Raw genomic sequence first — 19,232 nt, 5'->3', positions numbered from 1 at the left:
AAAATCAAATTTTGCATGTTTTCCCTTGTCTTCTCTTCGTGAATCCCACCTTAGGACTTTGTTGCCAATGTAGAAATCCTCAGCCTTAGCTCTCTTATCAAACATCTTTTTGAGCTTCTCTTGCAAAATTTGAGCTCTGTCATAGACCTGCTCTCTGGTTTGCTGAAGATGAATGGTCTGGTTGATTCTTCGTTGAATGTCATTTGGTTCAGCCTGGATTTCCTGTAACAGTTTGATAGTAGGGATGCCCAAGGATGAAGGAAATCTGGCCTCCATGCCATATACTAGCTCATAAGGGCTCATCCCAATGGATTTCTTTGTTGAAAGTCTGTCTGCCCATAGGGCGTTTGTGAGCTTTTTATGCCAGTTCTTCTTGTTTTCTTCTAAGATCTTCTTGATAATATTAATGAGACTTTTATTTGAGGATTCGGCCAAGCCATTACCTTGAGGGTAATAGGCTGTAGAGTGGCCCAAGGTAATGTGAAATTTATGGCAAAAACTGATCATCCTTTTGGATTTGAAAGCAGCGGCGTTATCAGTAATGATCTTCTCAGGGCAGCCAAATCTAGAAAAGATATTGTACTCAAGGAATTGGATAATGATGGTGTCATTGGCTTGCCTGCATGGGATCGCTTCAACCCACTCAGTGAAATAGTCAGTGGCTGTTATAATCCACTTGTGCTGGCCTGAGGAAGAGGGATGGATTTCCCCAATGAAGTCAAGACCCCATTGTTGAAAAGGCTTTTCAGTTGAGATGGGTTTAAGGGGTAGGGGCAACAACTTTCTTTTGCCCTCAAATATTTGGCATTTGTGACATGATATGGCAAATTTTTTTACATCTACAAAAAGAGAGGGCCAATAGAAACAAACCCTTAGAATTTTATCAGCATTGGACTTCCAATATAGATGTCCTCCACAATCCCCTGCATGGAGTTCTTTCATGACATTGTTAGTTTCACTCATGGTTAAACAATTAAGCAATATGCCTTCATGATTTTTCCAAAATAAAGCACCATCTATGACACAAAACTTTGAAGCCTTCATTCTTAAAAATCTTTTCTTAGTTCGGGACAATCTTGGGGGATCAAACAGGTTTAACAATACAAAGCATATATCAGCATACCATGGGGATTGCAAAAAGGTTTCACTGATCTATGGAGTTGCCAGCTCCTGTTCATTGTCTAATTGGTTGATGTCTAAGGCTTGAAAGTTTGTTTCAGACATCAGTTTGGATAAACCTTGTCCCTTTATGAGCTTGGTTTGTTTTATTTCTATGTCATACTCAAGGATGTTTGCAATCCATTTGCCTCTTTTTCCCTCTAACCTCTCTTGGGTTAATATGTCTTTTACAACAGTGTTTGGCACATAAGCAATCACATGTGAATATAAAATGTAGACTCTGAAATCTTTGATGGACATAACAAGGGCATAGGCCTGCTTCTCCATAATTGGGTACTTCAAAGGGGCATCTCTTAAGGCTCGGCTAAAAAATGCAATTGGCTTTTCATTTCCCTGATCATCCTTTTGCAAAAGGACAACAGCCATGGTGTGAGCAGATGCAAAAGAAAATATGATAAAGTCCCTATCAAATTGTGGACTTGTGAGGACAGGGGCTTGGGTTAAGGTAGATTTTATGCCCTCAAAGGCTTGTTTGGTTTCAAGAGACCATCTTACCTTGGCATCCTTTTTTAACATGTTGCTTAACAATCTTATTAGCTGAACTAGATTTGGAATAAATCTCCTTAAGAATTTGATTTTTCCAAGGAATGCTTGCAACTCTTTTATGTTTCTTGGATATGGAATTTGGAGGATGGCTTAGATTCTTTCAGGATCAATTCTAATCCCATCTTTTGATATGATACGGCCAAGAAGTTTTCCTTCTTCAAGGCCGAAGAGGGAATTCTTGGAGTTCAAGGAAATGCCATGTTTCCTACATGTCATGAATATTTTCCTCAAATGTTTTAGGTGCTCTTGATTAGATTTGGAGAAAGGGGTTAAGTCATCAAGGTAGACAACTAGGAAATCATGTATTTCTTTGGCAAATGCAATGTCCATTGCTCTTTGAAAGGTAGCACCAGCGTTTTTAAGTCCGAAAGGCATCTTCACATACTTAAATGTTCCCCACGGTGTGGTAAATGTTGTCTTGTCTTGGTCATCCGGGTGAACCAGTATTTAATTAAAACCTGAAAAGCCATCTAGCAAAGAAATTCTAGATGACCCCACTACTCTCTGCAGAATATGATCCATTTTGGGCAAGGGGTAGTGGTCTTTTAGGGAGACTTGGTTTAAATTTCTTAGGTCTACACATAGCCTAATATCACCTGTCTTTTTTCTTGTGGGAACAAGATTGGATACCCATTCAGAAAATCTGATGGGTGCTATGATACCTGCTTCAAACATTCTTTTCACTTCTTTTTCAATCAAAGGGAGAAGCATAGGATTGATTCTCCTCAATCTTTGTTTGAAGGGCTTTTGGTTTGGTTTTAAGGGAATGGTGTGTTGGATTACTGAGGTGTCATAGGACTTCAAGTCCTCATAACTCCAAGCAAATACATCTTGGAATTCTTTGAACAAATCAACATATTTGGGCTTCTGATTGGGTGGTAAATTTTTGGATAATTTGATCATTTTGGGCTTCTCTGCTATCCTGATGTTATGTTCTTCTATAGCAGCGTTTAAGGGTTGCATTTTTGGCTTATCGGGAACATCATTAGCATCAAACATATCTTCTAACGGAGTGAGGACAGCAGGGAGAAAGTTATCTTTCAGATCAACAATTTCGGCCTCTGTTTCGGCTATTTCTTCCTAATGCATCTGTTTCAGCTTTTCTATGTTTGTATTATCAAAGATAGTTGGGTTTAACATTTGTTTGGTTGTTACAACAGTTACAGCCTGCTGATTTTCATTTGTTTGCTGTTGTTCATCCGTCATAGCATCCATGTCAATGTTAATATTTGAAAACTCATGCTCAAGAGTGAGGAAATTGTTAATTTGGGCATCATTTTCGAACACTTGCCAATCTTTAACATTATTTGGGATAGCGGGCCTATGTTTTATCTCAGCAGTAAAATGGTGATTTGGCTCAAAGGGAAGCTTGCATGTACTAGCAAAAGTGGCTAGGCTGTGTGCATGAATGTTATGCTCTCTTGAAATCTTGGCAAGCTTGGATTCAGTGAATGTATTGAGTATATTAGTGGCAGCAGTCCTATAGGCCCTCATTCTATTGTCATTGGTAACAAAGTTACCTTTCATCTGTTGTATGATTAAATCGGAGTCACCTAAAATGGACACTTTTGCAGCTCCTAGAGCTTTGAGCAGTTTAAGGCCTAGGAGGAGAGCCTCATACTCTGCCATGTTATTGGTGCATTTGAAATTTAGTCTGTAGGCATGGCCTTCTGCATGATTGTTATGTGTATTGTGAATCCAGACACCTGCCCCTGCTCCTAACTTGTTGATAGAGCCATCAAACTCTAAATACCATGTGATTTCTTGCTTGTGGTTAATATCAAGAGTTTCAGTCATTCTTGCAGTGGACAGATTTGAATTTTCTGTTTGGGGAGGTTCTTCTTGTAAGCTGGTTGCCTTGATTGTTTTGACAATTTTATCAGTATGGGCAACCGATTCTTCATTGATGTGTGTGTTCAGTTCTAAAGCCAACAGCTTGTCATCAATGGGAGGACTTGTTTCATCATTAAATAAAATAAAAGAATCCATATCAGAATGGATTGAGTAAATGGGAAAATTTGCAGGCTTGCTCTCACTAGTTACCACATACTTCATCAGTGTTTCTCTATATAGTCTCTTTGGTTTCCCAAAGACAGATATAGTGGCGTAAGAGAGATCTAATTGGAGGGATCCTTGGAGTTTTTCTCCCCAAGATCATGACAATAGCATGCCATACTTTGGTGGAATGTCAGCAACCATCACATCCATGAGGATGGTCTTGTTAGGAAATTGGACTAAGGAGGCACACAGGTCTTTGATGAGGCCTAAACACTTGACTTGACTTGAGTCAAAGGAGAATAGATATTTGTAGGGTCTTGTAACATCAAGGTTCAGTTTTTCCATTACATCTTTGGGCATAAGGTTGTGTGAGGCACCTGAGTCAAACATAGCATTGTGTAGGACTTTGTCATGTATATGTAAACTGACATAAAAGGGTAAGACAGATCCATATGTTGATTTTCAATTAACTTCTGGACCGAACAGCAGCTCAGGCTGATCATCAAGAACATTGACATCATCCTTGACTTCTGGAATTTGAAGTGATCTTTGAATTTGTTGCCTATACACATCATTTTTGGCCAGTTCGAATAAGGGGATGGAAATTTTCCTATTTCTACCTCTAATCAAATGATTTTTCAGATTGGGTCTTAGTATTTTGAGAGGCAGGCTTCCCTTTTTCCATTGGAGTATCAGCAATTTGGTCTTGTTTATCAGTGTTATGGGAAGTGACTGCTTGCGGTTTTTCAGTTTTAGGAGGGCTTTTTGGAACGATGTTCGAATTCTCTTTTGAGGAAAAGGGTGGCAGAGGCTGATCAATAGAAGGCTGCATTTCTGTTATGTCCTCTACAGTCACTTGATGCGGGTTTGGGACAGGTATATCAGCTGGTTCTGTTATGACAGCCTTGCCTTTAATCTTGTTGGGTTGTTTGCCATCCTTTGGTTTGCTAGGTTCAGAAATATCAATGGTCCTAGTTCTCAGTTTATATTGTTTGTGGACCTCATACACAACAGTATCGCAGCCTTGTTTAAAATCAAAAGACTCACCATACTTAGTCTGAAATTGATTAAAGTCATGCTCATCTTGGTCTTGTTGAGTTAGGAAAATTTGTTGCTCAGCCCTCAAATCCACCAAGTTCATGTGAGTGTCCTCTGGGGGTTCACTAGATGTAGATGCTTCCGCATAATTTTCATGAAAAGGGGGTCTTATATCATGGTCTGGGCTAGACCTACCAGCATTTGTGTTCTGAGTTTTTTTGAAATTTGGGTTCCTTATGGCATTAGGTTGTTGTGCTTCCCATGAAGACTTTCTCTCAACACTTTCTACTCTATATCCCAGCCTTTGCATGCCACTGATAATAGCATCAAGTTTCTGATCTAAGGCTAAGGGTTCTTCTTTGAAGGTGGTTACTCTCTCCATTCTAGCTCTATTTCTTTTGGCAATTAGGTTGGCCTCTACGCTAACAGCAACATTTTGCATGTCTGCAAGGGTTTGAGGAGCTCTTTCTTTTAACTGGTATGCCATATCCGGGTCGAATCCATCAAGGAATTTATATAAGGCAAGGTTAGGTGGAGGTCTTAGGTTCTGTGGTATTGCATTATAAACATTGTTGAATCTTGCACAGTAATCTAGGACAGACTCTTGAGGGCCTTTTTTTATTGTATCGTATTCAGCTAGTATGTGCAAGGGGTCTTTCTTTTTCTCCTATCTGTTGATAAAGGATTGATAAACCTCATCCAGAGTGGTTATAGAATTTGCAGCAAGTGATCTGAACCAAGTTCTTACATCACCTGTTAAACTTTGAACAAAAATTTTCATTCTCACACTGTCATCATCTATTTCGTAGTTCTCAAAATAGTCTTGCATCTTCTTGGTATGCTGAAGGGCTGTGAAAGAACCAGTTCCATCAAAATATGTGATTTTAGTTTGATAATCCTGAGGCATAGCCCCAGGATTTGCCGGTAATTGCAGGGGTGCATATCTATTAGCCATATTCACAGGGATAAGTGGAACAACTGGAACAACTGTAACAATAGTAGTGGTAATGGGAGTATGTGCAATGAATGGAGGTGTGGAAGGATTGCTTTGGGAAGTAGATGATGAACAAGGGGAAGCAGGGGTTGAACGAAATAAAACTTTGACAGGGGTTGGAACACTGCTTGGGTGAACTGTTTCAGGACTATTATCAGCAAAATCTTCTCTTTGTTCTTGCTTCCTAAGGATCTTTGGGATTAAGTTTGGATTTTCAAAAGCAGCTGGGGGATTTGGGTCTGGATTTGTCCTTGTATAACGAGAATTCTTTTTGGGAGCCAGATTCTGAATTTGTTTTGGTATTTTCTGTGAATGTTTTTAGAATTAGCAAGGAACTGATCAAATTTTTGGAACAGCTATCTGCAGTTTAAAACTAGCATGAAGATTGACTGAAGCAACATTTATTTACTCTTGTAAATGCAAAGCAAGAACAGTTTCAAAGGCTTCCTGGCTGACATTCAAACTTCATCTGTAGTTTTAAGGAATAGACAACACTTGAACAACTGATTTTTGTTCCCATGTAGTTTTCCAACTTGATTTGTGAAATTAACTAAGGATGGTCCCTAGTCGAGTCGCCATTATGTTATCACTCAAGTTGTCCTTCTGGTCAGCTCAAAAGGATACGGTCGAGGTAACCACAGACCAATCTTTGGACTGTAGGTTCTAGCCCACCTGCAATCAGAGAGGGCTCTCTCTTTCTGATTTAGCTTTGTTGATAAGGTTTTTAGGCTAGTTATTGAGTTCAAGGGGTTTTGTTTTGATTTTTGGTGGGAAGGATGATGCTTTCAAGTAAAGAGGCAGGGATAACATCAAAGTTTTAGAACCATTGGGCATGGAGTCAAGGAGTAGGACTGCTGGTGCGTTTTCTTGGTCACAAGAAGGAATTATGGAGCAAGACAGCTGCATATGAAACAATCATTCAAGGTAAAAGAGATGGATTAAAGGCTAAGGAATGAGGGGCAATTAAGAATCTCTCATTCAGGTTAGCAGAAGGAAGATAAATGAGCCCTATCTAGGAGCAGCTAAGAATTCCTAGATAACAGTCATTCATATGTGAAATAGATCAAACATGAGCCATAACAGAATTCATATTTATGCCTAAATCAAGAGGAAAACATTAAGAAGCCTCAGAAACTGAGCATAGAGTGCAGCTAAGCAAATTCTAAACCAATCCTTTGTTCTGTGACTTGAGCATATGTGAAATTGAAATAACAGAGGTAGGGAACACTTATTGATTCATATTGCAGCACAAGAATTCCACATTCAATTCTTCAAACCATTAGACACAGAGCAGATAGTCATTCCTCCAAAGCTTTTCAGCAATCTTTGATTAAGTAAAACATCTCAGATCTCCAGTGCGAGTCTCTAATGAAGATTATCAACCAACCAACCCTTTTTACAATGCAGAGGGTCGTATAAATAGGGAAAATTCTCCAAAATTAATCTATTACAGCCGACCTAAACAGGTCTGAAAGAAAATGATTACTTTAACCTAATCTTATCCAGAAATAAATGCATGAAAATATCTTTGAGCTGCGTTGAGGGAAGCTGTATCAAACTGAGTTAATGTCTATCCTAGGTGGCTCGATGCAGTCTTTCTGTAATAACTGTGATTTGTCTTTTATCTCCACCTCTAACTTGGTTCTGCTGCTGTTCGGTGGCATTAATGTGCACTAATCCCGACCAGATAAGTTTTTAAATGGCCTTAACTGTTTTGCTGACTTTGATGGAGGTCTTTAATTTTCACCTGCTTTGATGTTGCTGAACTGATACTCTTTGACATGAAACTGGGCTTTATCTCTCCTCTGATATTTTTTGAACTGTCCCATCGACCTTTCATGGCAGCTGTTCGGCCCTCTGTTGCTTTAAAAACTGTGTTTGCCCCTTTCTGTATGCTTCGCGAAGAAATTCTGGTCATTTTGCGCCTTTTGGGCCTGCTGGAGGCCGAGCGGTGAGGGGCTTTCCATTTCGGCCTATTTCCCGTATCGCGCATGAAAAACTGCCTCAGATTTTGATTCCGGGCTTCCTAGGATGCGATTTGCGCCTTTTGTGCTTTTTGACGATGACGTCAGCGGTGGGTCCCAGTACGGAGGTGACATGGCAGGATGACGTCAGCAGGGTGACATCAGAAGTACGGCGGATGATGTGGCAGTGACACGGTGGCAGAGACGTGGCATATGATTTGGCAGTACGGTGGCAGGAGGCCGACACAGTTTGATGACATGGCAGGATGATGTCACTCAGCGAAGGCGATATCCGGTTTCATGGCGCACCGCCTTTCCGCATAGGTGGTATTGGAGGAGGGGGCTCCGCCACAGCTGAGAGGGTGACGCGTGGTGAGAGTACGACGGGAAAACCGCCGATCTCCCAGGCGTTAACCCTCAACGGCTTCAAAGATGACAAGACCCGCCCACCGTTGATCTGCGGCGCGCCAGATCTGACGGTCGGTGGCACAGATGAGGCGGCGGAGGGATAATGGACAGGGCCCGCAGCGCATTTGAATAATTCATTAAATGGCGGGGGAGGTTTAAAAATTAGAAAAGTGGTTTTATGGGGTTATAAGCGGGCGGGGTAGATATTTACATGTAAAACTTTAGGATAAGGGCGGAATATGGGTGTTGTAGGGTTGGGGTTAAGGGGGAATGGTTGTTAGCATGACCAGGTGTCAAACTAACTCCAGTTAGGACACGGATGGGTTAGCAGGAGCCCCAGATGGACTACTTCCTCCCGGACTTAGAAGAATATGGCTATAGTGCCAAGGGGAGGATTATTTAATATTTTTGGGATTTTATATATTTTTGCATAGTAGGGGATAGGAAAATGATTTAGGGAGCTAAATAATAGAGTTAGTAGTTAATATGGAAATGACAAGAAAGCGCTAAGTATGTGCATCTTAGGCTATCAAGGGGGGAAAAGTGACTCATAGAGGCAGAATGGAAATCCTTGAGTGAATCAGATCTTCACCCAGGCAAATGATATGGAAAATAATGAAACTAAGAGGAATCATGGGGAATAAGAAGAAAGGGGAGTTAGCCATGCCTCGCTTGAGCTCTTCCAAATGAAAATTTCCTTGTACCTATGATCTGAAGTACAATATCACTTTGAAACGCAAAATTGACCACAATTCAACATTATGCAACCTCAAAACTACCTACCCAGCCTACTTACCTAACATTTTTTCTTCTTTTTGGTTTGGGTGCACTTAGACTTGCAGACCCTGCTTTACAATTTTTCTTTTGAGTGCCCTCCTATCTAAATCTATCCTTATTTCTGCCAAGGGCCCGGATTAAGCAGTTGGGCTCCTTTGTTTCTCTACCTATCTACAAATCTGCCAAGATTAAGCTGTTTGGACAGATATTCATTCTCTATATTCTAAAGCAAGAAATTGAAACCTAGGGAAGCCAAGATTAAGCTGTTTGGACTTCCCTTAACAGAACATTCTTCAAAAATGGTTAAGTCATCAAAATTGGAATACAGCAGTGGCATTTAGACTGGCACACTTTCATGGCCCCTTCTTTGGCCTCTTTAGGAAATATGGAGCATTGCAGCATGCAAAGTATGACATATTTGGCATGTAAAAATGTCAATCATGAAAGATGAACACCTGTTGCAACAGGAGGCTAACAGCCACAACATTTGATGATCTAACGAGTTTAGACTGCATCCATGTTTTTCTGATAGCCATCTGGTCTGCAAAGTGTTTTCCTGCAGAGAGTATCACAATGAAAATATCCATGGGGCCTTCTGGAAAAGGTGGAGTCTCCATTTTTCTAACATGTCTAGAAGTATTTGAGGTGAAAAAATTAGATGTGAGACAAGAAAGGAAGTAGCAACAACTGTATGCACATCAATGTCACCATTTATAGAGAAGCCAGTGGCATCTTCAAGAATAGATCCATTGTCCAACCACATATAAATTTAGTGCATATATTAATTTATACTAATGCCATAAAGTTTCTTGAATCTAAAAAAAATTATTGTGCGGCACTGGCTTAACATGGACAGGAACATGCAGATGATATAAAAGAAAATATTGTACTCTAAAGGGTTCTTCAACTCACTGCTCGATAAGGAAAAGAGGTCACATGCCTCCCATCCATATTCACATGATAACCTTCCAAAATTGCACTTAACGTAAGAACAATAATTTTACCTCCATGCCCCATCCAACAATTCAACCACCATATATCCTTTTCTTCTTTCCTATCATCATTATCAGTAAGCCACTTTTCACATTTGGGAAGTCCATCAACATTCAAAATGCACAGCATTGGTCAAATACAGTCTCCAAATCCAAGTCAAATGCATTTGGCATCAACTTTAAGTTACATATCAATGGTAAATACAAAATAGACAAGAATATTTCCCACACAAAAAGTTTCAAGCATGATTTCTTAAAATGTTAGGCCATGCATCTTTTCTTTGTTGACTGTTCAGGGTTATGAATGATAGGTGAAGAGAAACCCATCTCATAGGCATGAATAAATCGAAGTTCCTCAAAGATTTTCTATGCATTTGTTGTATCCCATTACTCTAGTGTCTTAACATTAAATATCTTAGAGGGAATTGGGGTACACTAGTTACTCCTCTGGAATGATACAATATCCAAATCCTTCCTAGATGAAAATCTACCTTTGACATTATGCAACATGGTATACATGTTATGATATCAGAAAAAATATTATGGGAGATGGATGGAAAGAAATTGTTGAGCTTCATCCCTAGAAGCTGGGTGTATAGAGATTGAAGTTATATTTCAATATTAGATAAGTTAATTGTTGTGTGTTTTAATTTTTTGAATTTTTAAAGAGTTTTTGAATAATCCAATTTAAAACCTAATCAATTCATAAATCACATAGAAGGTACATTGATAGCTTGATAAGAGTCAACACCAATGCAGCAGTGAATCAATGAATCACATAAGGTCCCAGACCCACCAACAATAATTCCTAACACAATTTGTCGATATGACACTTTGAAGGCCATGGGAGCAGAGTACTTGCATCGCCCAGCAGAATTTTCGTCACGTAACGAGAATCAATCTTGCTCCTGATGATGGACATGTTGTTGGGAGGAATGACGAAACCGACGTCTACCTCACTCATATAGATAAACCCTCTATCATTTCTCATGAATTTGTAGTCTTAGGCTAACGCTAAAATGAATCCCCATGCAGAAGTATGCTCGTAGATGACGACAATTGACATTAAATTCATTTCCATGAGGGTTGTAATGAGCTGCATGAATTTGAGGCCAAGGATCTCAAATCGATCCTCTCTGCTGCTACTGAATTGAGAAACCCATTGGAGATCAAATCCATTAATCTCTTTTCAGAGAAGAAATGGACTTGAAATGGACTGAACCACTAGGGCATCAGAAAGCCATACTTGTAAACACCTGAAACATCATCATTTAATCTCTTTTCGGAGAAGGACTAGACTTGAAATGCCCTTAAACACTAGGGCATCAGAAATCCATACCTGTAAACACCCGAGAGCCATGCGCAATCCAGATGAGGTCACATCCATATATAAATCTTAACTACAACCAAACCCCTATAAAATTAGAGAAAAATTCTAACTGTTGGAGGGATAGGAAATACCTGTGAAAGAGCTGTTTGTCCATTAACCCAACCAAAACCTATTTATCGAGGAGAAAGCCCTTTTAATTTCACATTAAACAAAAGAAAAATTATATAGCTACAAGCGTTCAGGGTTGTTGTTCATCATTTGTAAATAAAAAGAAAAGACTCTTGTAACCATTCCAACAACCATATCTGATAACCTGCCAGTGATACAAAGGCAAAAGCTCAATGCATAGCAATTAAAAAGAATCATCAATTTTCGGCGTAAGAGGAGTTTTGGCAAACACAGAACCCTTCTTGTGGCAAGTAATTGAGTGTTCAACACTTTGTGAGGCCTCTATGCATGTGAAGGTGAAGGAACAGTAACCAGTTGCAGAGCGACCACCTATAAGCGTCGTGGTGGTTTGATAGAAATCCTGTGAGCTTTCGGTGTTGTGAAATGCAAATGTACCACTTATCATTTTCTCTAGCCGAAGAAGCTTGTTATAATTATTTCAATAAACTATTTCAATCTAATAGCAAAAGATTCTTTGATCGTCTAACATAAGCTCTATGATGTGGATAAGTACACCGTAGCAACTAGGAGAGTCGTTTTCAAAGCGAAACACCTTATGACATAAATATATGTATTATTTATCTTAACTTGTCATCACTTTTAAATCAAATTTCAATAAATAATTTTTATTTATATTTCATAAATGATTTTTATTAATTTAATTTTACAAAATTATATATCATTTTAAATGTAAATAAAATTGAAACATTTTATAGAGATTCTATGTATCTTTCCTCAGAGACCAAAGAGACCAAAGTAATAAGTAAATTATTCCATATCTTTCCAAAGAGACTAGTGTAATAAGTAAATTATTCCATTAATACATATATTTTTTCCTCCGTACAATTAGATTAGATGTATAACCTTTTTAATATATTTTTTTCCTCCATACAGTTAGATGTATAACCTTTTTAATCTATTTTTTTCCTCCATACAATTAGATGTATAAGCTTTTTAATATGATATTTTGCATTCTATGTGGCTTTAAAAAAATTGATTTGATTTTAGTCTCTAAGGTTCTCTTAGGTTTTAGAGATATTTGTGCAATTTAATTAAATGTATTTTCTTAAGAATGGATTCTTCAAAATATCTGCAATTTAATTACTATTTTTTCAAGAATAATGTTCCTTAACATTATAAATTATAAAATGAATTTCTATGTTATTATTGTTTAGGATGGATTTTCAATTTTAGTTTTTTTTTAATTATTTATTAAATATATAATTAAAAATAATATTAATTTTCATGTTAAAAAATAATATTAAATAGTTTATTAACTTATATATGAAGTATAATTTAAAAAATTATTATAATTTAATGATTATAAATTATTTTTAATTTTCAATTTATATATTTCACAGCTATAAGATATCCACACATTATTTGTTATTATATCCTATCAAATCAAGGACATCATAGTATAAACAATATAGATTTATCTTAAGTATTTCTCTGGTATGGTATGGGTAGAGAGGTATTAAATTACTTCAAGTGCAAATTTTTTTTGAAGTGTAATATTTAAGAAAAAATCATCTCCCCATTCTCTTTCTAAATAATTTTTCATTGTTTAAATTGTATTTTTGAATTTATATTGAGCACATAATTTAAACTTGTAATGTATAATATATACATAAATGACATTAAAGCATTTTACATTTTTAACTTATTTTTATGTATATGTCAATATTACTTAATCTTACTTATTAAAATATTTTATTGATGGTTTACATTGAATTTTTTTATTATTTTGAAAATTGTAAAATGTCATATATTAATTTTATATTAAGAACAATATAGATTTATCTTAAGCATTTCTCTTGTATAGTATGGGCAGGGAGATATTAAATTACTTCAAGTGTAAATTTCTTTTAAAGTGTAATTAAGAAAAAAATCATCTCCCCATTCTCTTTCTAAATAATTTTTCATTGTTTAAATTGTAATTTTGAATTTATATTGAACACATAATTTAAACTTGTAATGTATAATATATACATAAATGACATTAAAGCATTTTACATTTTTAACTTATTTTTATGTATATATCAATATTACTTAATCTTGCTTATTAAAATATTTTATTGATGGTTTACATCGAATTTTTTTATTATTTTAAAAGTTTTAAAATGTCACATATTAATTTTATATTAAGAGTTGAATGAATTGCACATCTCCATCTTATTATTAGTCATGATAAGGTAGGACTCTAGCAATCAATTTGTTTGTTGACCATTATTAATATAGCATTGACCAATGTAACTTATAATGGTTAACTTTGAAAAATAGATATTTATTTTTCAACATTATTAAAAAAATTCAAACATTTGATTGGACCATACAATATTCATGAATTATTTTTAGATATTTGTTTAATGTTTTTCTTAAATTGAATTCTAATATCAATAAATCTAAATATTTTATATATTAAGTGAAATATTTTTACTACATTCAAATTAATATCAACAAAAACAACCAATAGAACAACTATACTAACATTAAAATTATATTGTTTTTATATTTGGAAAATATTTTATTTTTATTTAAAAAAATAAATAACACGTAACGCATAATATATTGTAAAATGCACTTTTCAACCTAAACCTTACAAATTACTAAACCCCGCCTCATAAAAAACTATAACTATTACCTTTTTAATCAAAATACATTTACTCTTAAATTATTCATTTCAATTTTATATCAATGTTTTTAAAAATAAATACTTGGTAAAATCAACAAATTTTCATCATTTTTAACAACATAAATAGTAAGTTTAATATTTTAACTTATTAACTATGAATGTACCTAGGGACTTGATAACACTAAGGACATAAATAATACCTTTAATAATTTAACCTAACAACTTTGGATGTACACATGACCTTCTTTTCATTGTTAGAATATATTTGATGCTTAGATTTTGCTTAGATTTCAATGCATTAGGGAATGTTTGTTTTTTAATATAAATGATTAGCATAAATATTTTTGTAAATATATATTATTATGATAATTTTGGAAATTTGTGATAGAAAAAATAGATGCAAAGAAGTTTTTAAAAATAATAATAATTAGGATTACATTTTTTATTTACAATTAAAAAAGTATATTAAATAAAATTGATGAATAGTAAATGTTTATGATTTATTAAATATTAGAGATGAATTTGAATTCTGAATGTTGATGATTTTAAATTTCCATTAAATCAATAATTCTTCAAATTAATAAAATAAAATTAAATATTCTGGCATCTGGAGTAACTTAGGACTAGATCTCGTACTCTCAGCATATACTCAACGTACCCAGAGCGAAAACTCTGGGAATACAAAGCTGTGCGGCGAATCGAATGCAGATGGGCAAAGATACTCTCAGACAAAACCAGAACCAGAATCGCAGGTAAACCCTCTTCCCTTTCAATTTTTTATAAAATCCTCTTCTGGGAAGACACATCTGGTATGGGTACAGGTAGCCAAATCAGTACAACTTTTGAATAACAACATCTTCCAGCATACTGGTTATCCTACAAGATCACATGTATTGATCTTTGGAGGCAAAATACTCCAAGACTACAATTCTCTCATGGATTACAAAATCTTACCTGAATCTACCATTACTCTCAACCTGCGGCTAAGGGGAGGCGCGGCAGACCATCGCAAAACAAATCCTTCAGGCAGTGGCATAGGAAGAAACAAAGAAAAAAATCCCAGAAACACATCAAAAGCAAAAAAGTGCAGGGTTAACCTTCAAAGACGCCCTAGAAGGAAATAAACCAGCTACAACAGCAACAAAACAAGCTGGATCAGCACCCGCACCATACATTGTGGAACAACTAAGTTATACCCCAGAATTAAATCTGGATACACCAGAAATAGACGAGCATTGTTCTTCTTATGAAAAACAGGCATTAATTTGCAGATTCAATTGTTTTTGGCCTAAACCTATGGACCTTTTCCTTTGGGTCTTCAGAACCTGGACCAATACATGTGACATTCATCTCTGTTCCAAAGGATTCTTCATTTTCAAATTTCGTACAGCAGAGGAAAGAGACATCATTATGAGGGAAGGACCATGGTTCATGGGATCCACGGGTCTCTTCATTACGCCATGGTTCCCAGAATTTGATCCAAATACAATGGTTATATCACGGATGCTGGTATGGGTCCGTCTTCACAACCTACCACTACATTTCTGGAGCCCTCAAGTCCTGACTGGTATATACAATACCATTGCGCGATTCATAAAAATGGATACAGAAAGAACGGAGGAAAGAATCTACACATTTGCACGCATGTGTGTGGAAGTAGATCTCAGCAAAGAACTGCCAGACCAAATACAACTAAAGTATAAACAGAGATGCTGGACCCAGATACTAGATTATGAAAACACTGCATTCAGATGCAGAATTTTCCGCCAAACAGGGCATCTTCAAAATACATGCCCAGAAGCCAAAAAAGATACATGTAAGAAGAAGAAAGCAGGGAAACAGCCTAAGGGATGGCAATTCTCTTCAATAGACCCTGATGAAGTCCATGTTGAGGAGGAAGAGGAGGAAAAGGAATAGCTCATTCCCAAAGAGAACATTCAGACACATAAGGAACCAAAAACTAAGAAATATGTATCACATGATCAGATGGACTCTTTGCCAGAAAAGATACCAGACACTATGGATACTAGTGGAGCCAAAAGACAGCATACTTCAGACCACTCAGATTCAGACAAGGAAAATCCTCACCCTGTGGAGGACACTTCACTCGTACTATTCTCGTCCTTACCAACTCAAGGGGAGTGGAGAAAAGTCGAGAAGAAAAAAAGAGAAAAGTATAACTTTCTCCCCCAATGTACATTATTCTCTTTCTAGTTATTTTATTTTTGAACAACAATCTTTGACTTGCTTTTGAATATGCGCTTCTACATCTACAAAATGTAATTTTGTTATTAATAATAAAATTATGAATTTTCCTAAGAAAAAAAGAACTAAACTAAACCCTAACGTCAGTAGTAACGTGAAAATGAAATTCCAGCACTACAATAGGTAATGAACTCTCCACATTAGAATTTTTATCCACAATAAGTACCTTTATTCGGTGGTAATGAATTGTTAGGGACAATAAGTACATTTATTCGGTTACCATTGATACTTTCTCTTTAAAAATAAGTGCCTTTATTTGGTAATGAATTGTTAGGGACAATAAGTACATTTATTCAGTAACCATTGATACTTTTTCTTTATTTTACTTTTTCTTGTGGCAGAAGTTGGAGTCGTTTAACGAGGCGGAGTGTCACGCCCCTACACCTGCGGTAGTCTTCCAACCGCTTATAGTGAGGTGTGGCACCACCGAACGCTTTCTTTTCACCAATACTAACCTTCGTGGACTACGCCTAATTCACTTGTCCTTACTTAGTTTGTGTTTGCAACCAAGTAAAATGCAATTATCCTTTATACTTAATGAAGCCCATACTCATTCATTATCCATAACAATTATAAAAAGAACACCAACAATTGCAACAAGTATAAAGGGGAGGGGCAACTCCCGAACAAGTCTGCCCGACAATATATTATAATCAGTCTTTCTTCAATAATACAATACAAGTAATGCTTGGCAAGCTCCAAGCCAATACTTAGAATAATTTGCAACATAGGCAACCAGCCTTTTATAATAAATGTGCACCCTTGCACAAAGAGTAGTACTCACCCGAGCCACTTAATCCTCTTCACCAATTCCTGCACAAATCTGCACATATACCGAACCTCGGGCACACCTTTCCCACACCTCAACCGACACAAGACAAGTCCAAAACCGCACCTTAGATAGTGCGCAGGAGCTATGCACAGCTCCTATCCAAATCTGTGCAGTTTTCACTTTACCCCTTCCTCTTATGCGTAGAGAAGTGATGAGAATTCGATGATGAAATGAGCCTTAAGGCTCCCACATCTATACACAACTTAGCGTGGGTTTACATGGGGTGTTCAGCCCCTTGGCCGACCCCCAAAACCACTAACATGTGCCCATAAGACTTTTACACAAGTCGGCTTCAAGTCTTAATCCATCGCATATATATATTATGTCGTTCAACACTTAGTCGCATAAGTGTCTCGCCTTTTGTCGCACCAATCATCGCATTATGTCCGTAGCTTCGTCGCATTGTCGTTTCGTGCGTGCCTACGCACTCGCCTGCGCCTTCGTGCACGAAGACTCGCTGGCGCCCATCGCACCCGCAACTCGAAGGCCTTACATCCTCCTCCACCTGAAACCGTTGTCGTCCTCGACAACATACCATCCCGGTAGCCATCCACCAAGATCATTATCATCCACGATGTCGACCTTTCCATACAAGGCAAACATCCCTGCAACATATGTAGAGTTTCATCTCCATCATATCTCGACTTAGTGACCAACTGCCACCAAGCTCACCATACCAAGGTATGCACCTCAACGGTATTCTCTCCATCAGATATCATCTCGATCCATGACCATCGACTCTTCTGCCACAATCTCCACTGCAACATCTTGTGTCGATCTCATCATGTGTCCCCATGTGAACCTCTGTCATGGTACTCCAACAAAATGCTAACACACCTCTGCACACTTCGCGACCCCATGCCTGAACTAGTTGGGTAGCTAATCCAACCATCACGCTCAATCCATGAGAGTGAACATCCTCATGCCATCATCAGTTGTTCCTCAAACATCTACCACATCCTTGACTCATCAAGAATCTATCCCCATAATCCATGCTCAGGTCCATGGAAACTCCATCCATCTGCAACATGTCATGATGCTTGATGCCAAGCCATCCCTGCATCATCAACCATACCTGCTCTAACATGTCTTAAGGACTCACTGCCAAGAGTAGCTAACGATGAGCCCCATCTTCTCCATCCATCTAAGAAGATGTAGAGGGAGTAGAGCCTGAAGGCTCTCCCTCACTAATCAACTCAATCCATCTATCAAGATCCTCAATCTCTATTCTTTCTAGATAGACAACCCGATCTTCCTTCTGGACATCCGGCCTCACATATACCTCCTTATCATCATCATCATCTTCCACCAACTCTAGCCTCCTTGATAGATCCAAGATGCTATCTGAAAGTGATCTAATGACCAATGACTGCTCGGTAAGCTTTGCCTCAACAGTAGACAATCGCTTACTCATGTCTCCCATTCTTTTCTCATCCTCCATTTGCATCACTCCTAGTTTACAATAGGACCTTGTCACACCAATGGTTGGAACACCAATGGGTACATCTTCCCTTCCATCATAAATGTAGAGCTTCTTCAAATGTGGAACAATCATAGCATCAAATTGTTTCATGAATTCCATCCCCAATACAGCTTCATAGTCATCAATCCGCACTATAGTGAAGTCCACCTTCCCGGTCCATTCACCAAGTGTAGTGTCCACTCTCTTAGCTATACCAAGAATCCCAATAGGAGGAGAATTCATTGTCTTCATTTGTGCCTTTGCCGGTACAAATTTCAGCCCAATTCTTTTCGCAGTATCTTCACCCATGAAGTTGTGAGAAGCCCCACTATCTAGCATAGTGAGCACATCAATACCTCCAACCTTCATTCGAACATACTCCAACTTGTTCCTTTCAGGATCCCTTCTAGAGGTCACTTCCGTAGTAGCAGAAACACCTAGTATCTGCATCATCCCCACAGAAGCATCTTCATTTTTTCCATTAGGCTGTGCAATAGCGGCCACCTTCGGTTTAGAGGGACAACTCTTCATCACGTGTGGTCCTGCACATATCCAACACTTCAAAGGTTTCTTCGTCTTCGAACCATCATCCGGTTTCGAAGCGTCATCCTTCTTCTTTTCTTTCGGCTTATCGGACTTCTTCT

The 19,232-nt window shown here is 37.5% G+C and overlaps 1 protein-coding gene across 1 annotated transcript; it reads left to right on the top strand.

Moving 5' to 3' along the window:
• The first annotated feature begins 15,460 nt into the window (after positions 1-15,460).
• LOC149259587 (uncharacterized) lies at positions 15,461-15,946 on the top strand. Its single transcript, XM_089454584.1, has one exon. The coding sequence runs from the start codon at positions 15,461-15,463 to the stop codon at positions 15,944-15,946; it is 486 nt and encodes a 161-aa protein (XP_089310710.1).
• Positions 15,947-19,232: the final 3,286 nt, after the last annotated feature.

The sequence above is a fragment of the Pinus tabuliformis genome, chromosome 6 (genome assembly GCF_031772625.1).
Source record: "Pinus tabuliformis cultivar Carrire ecotype Pingquan chromosome 6, CPIR1, whole genome shotgun sequence".
NCBI classification, from domain to species: Eukaryota; Viridiplantae; Streptophyta; class Pinopsida; order Pinales; family Pinaceae; genus Pinus; species Pinus tabuliformis.
The sequence above is the reverse complement of the archived record's forward strand: the minus strand, read 5'-3'. Positions and strand labels throughout refer to the sequence as shown.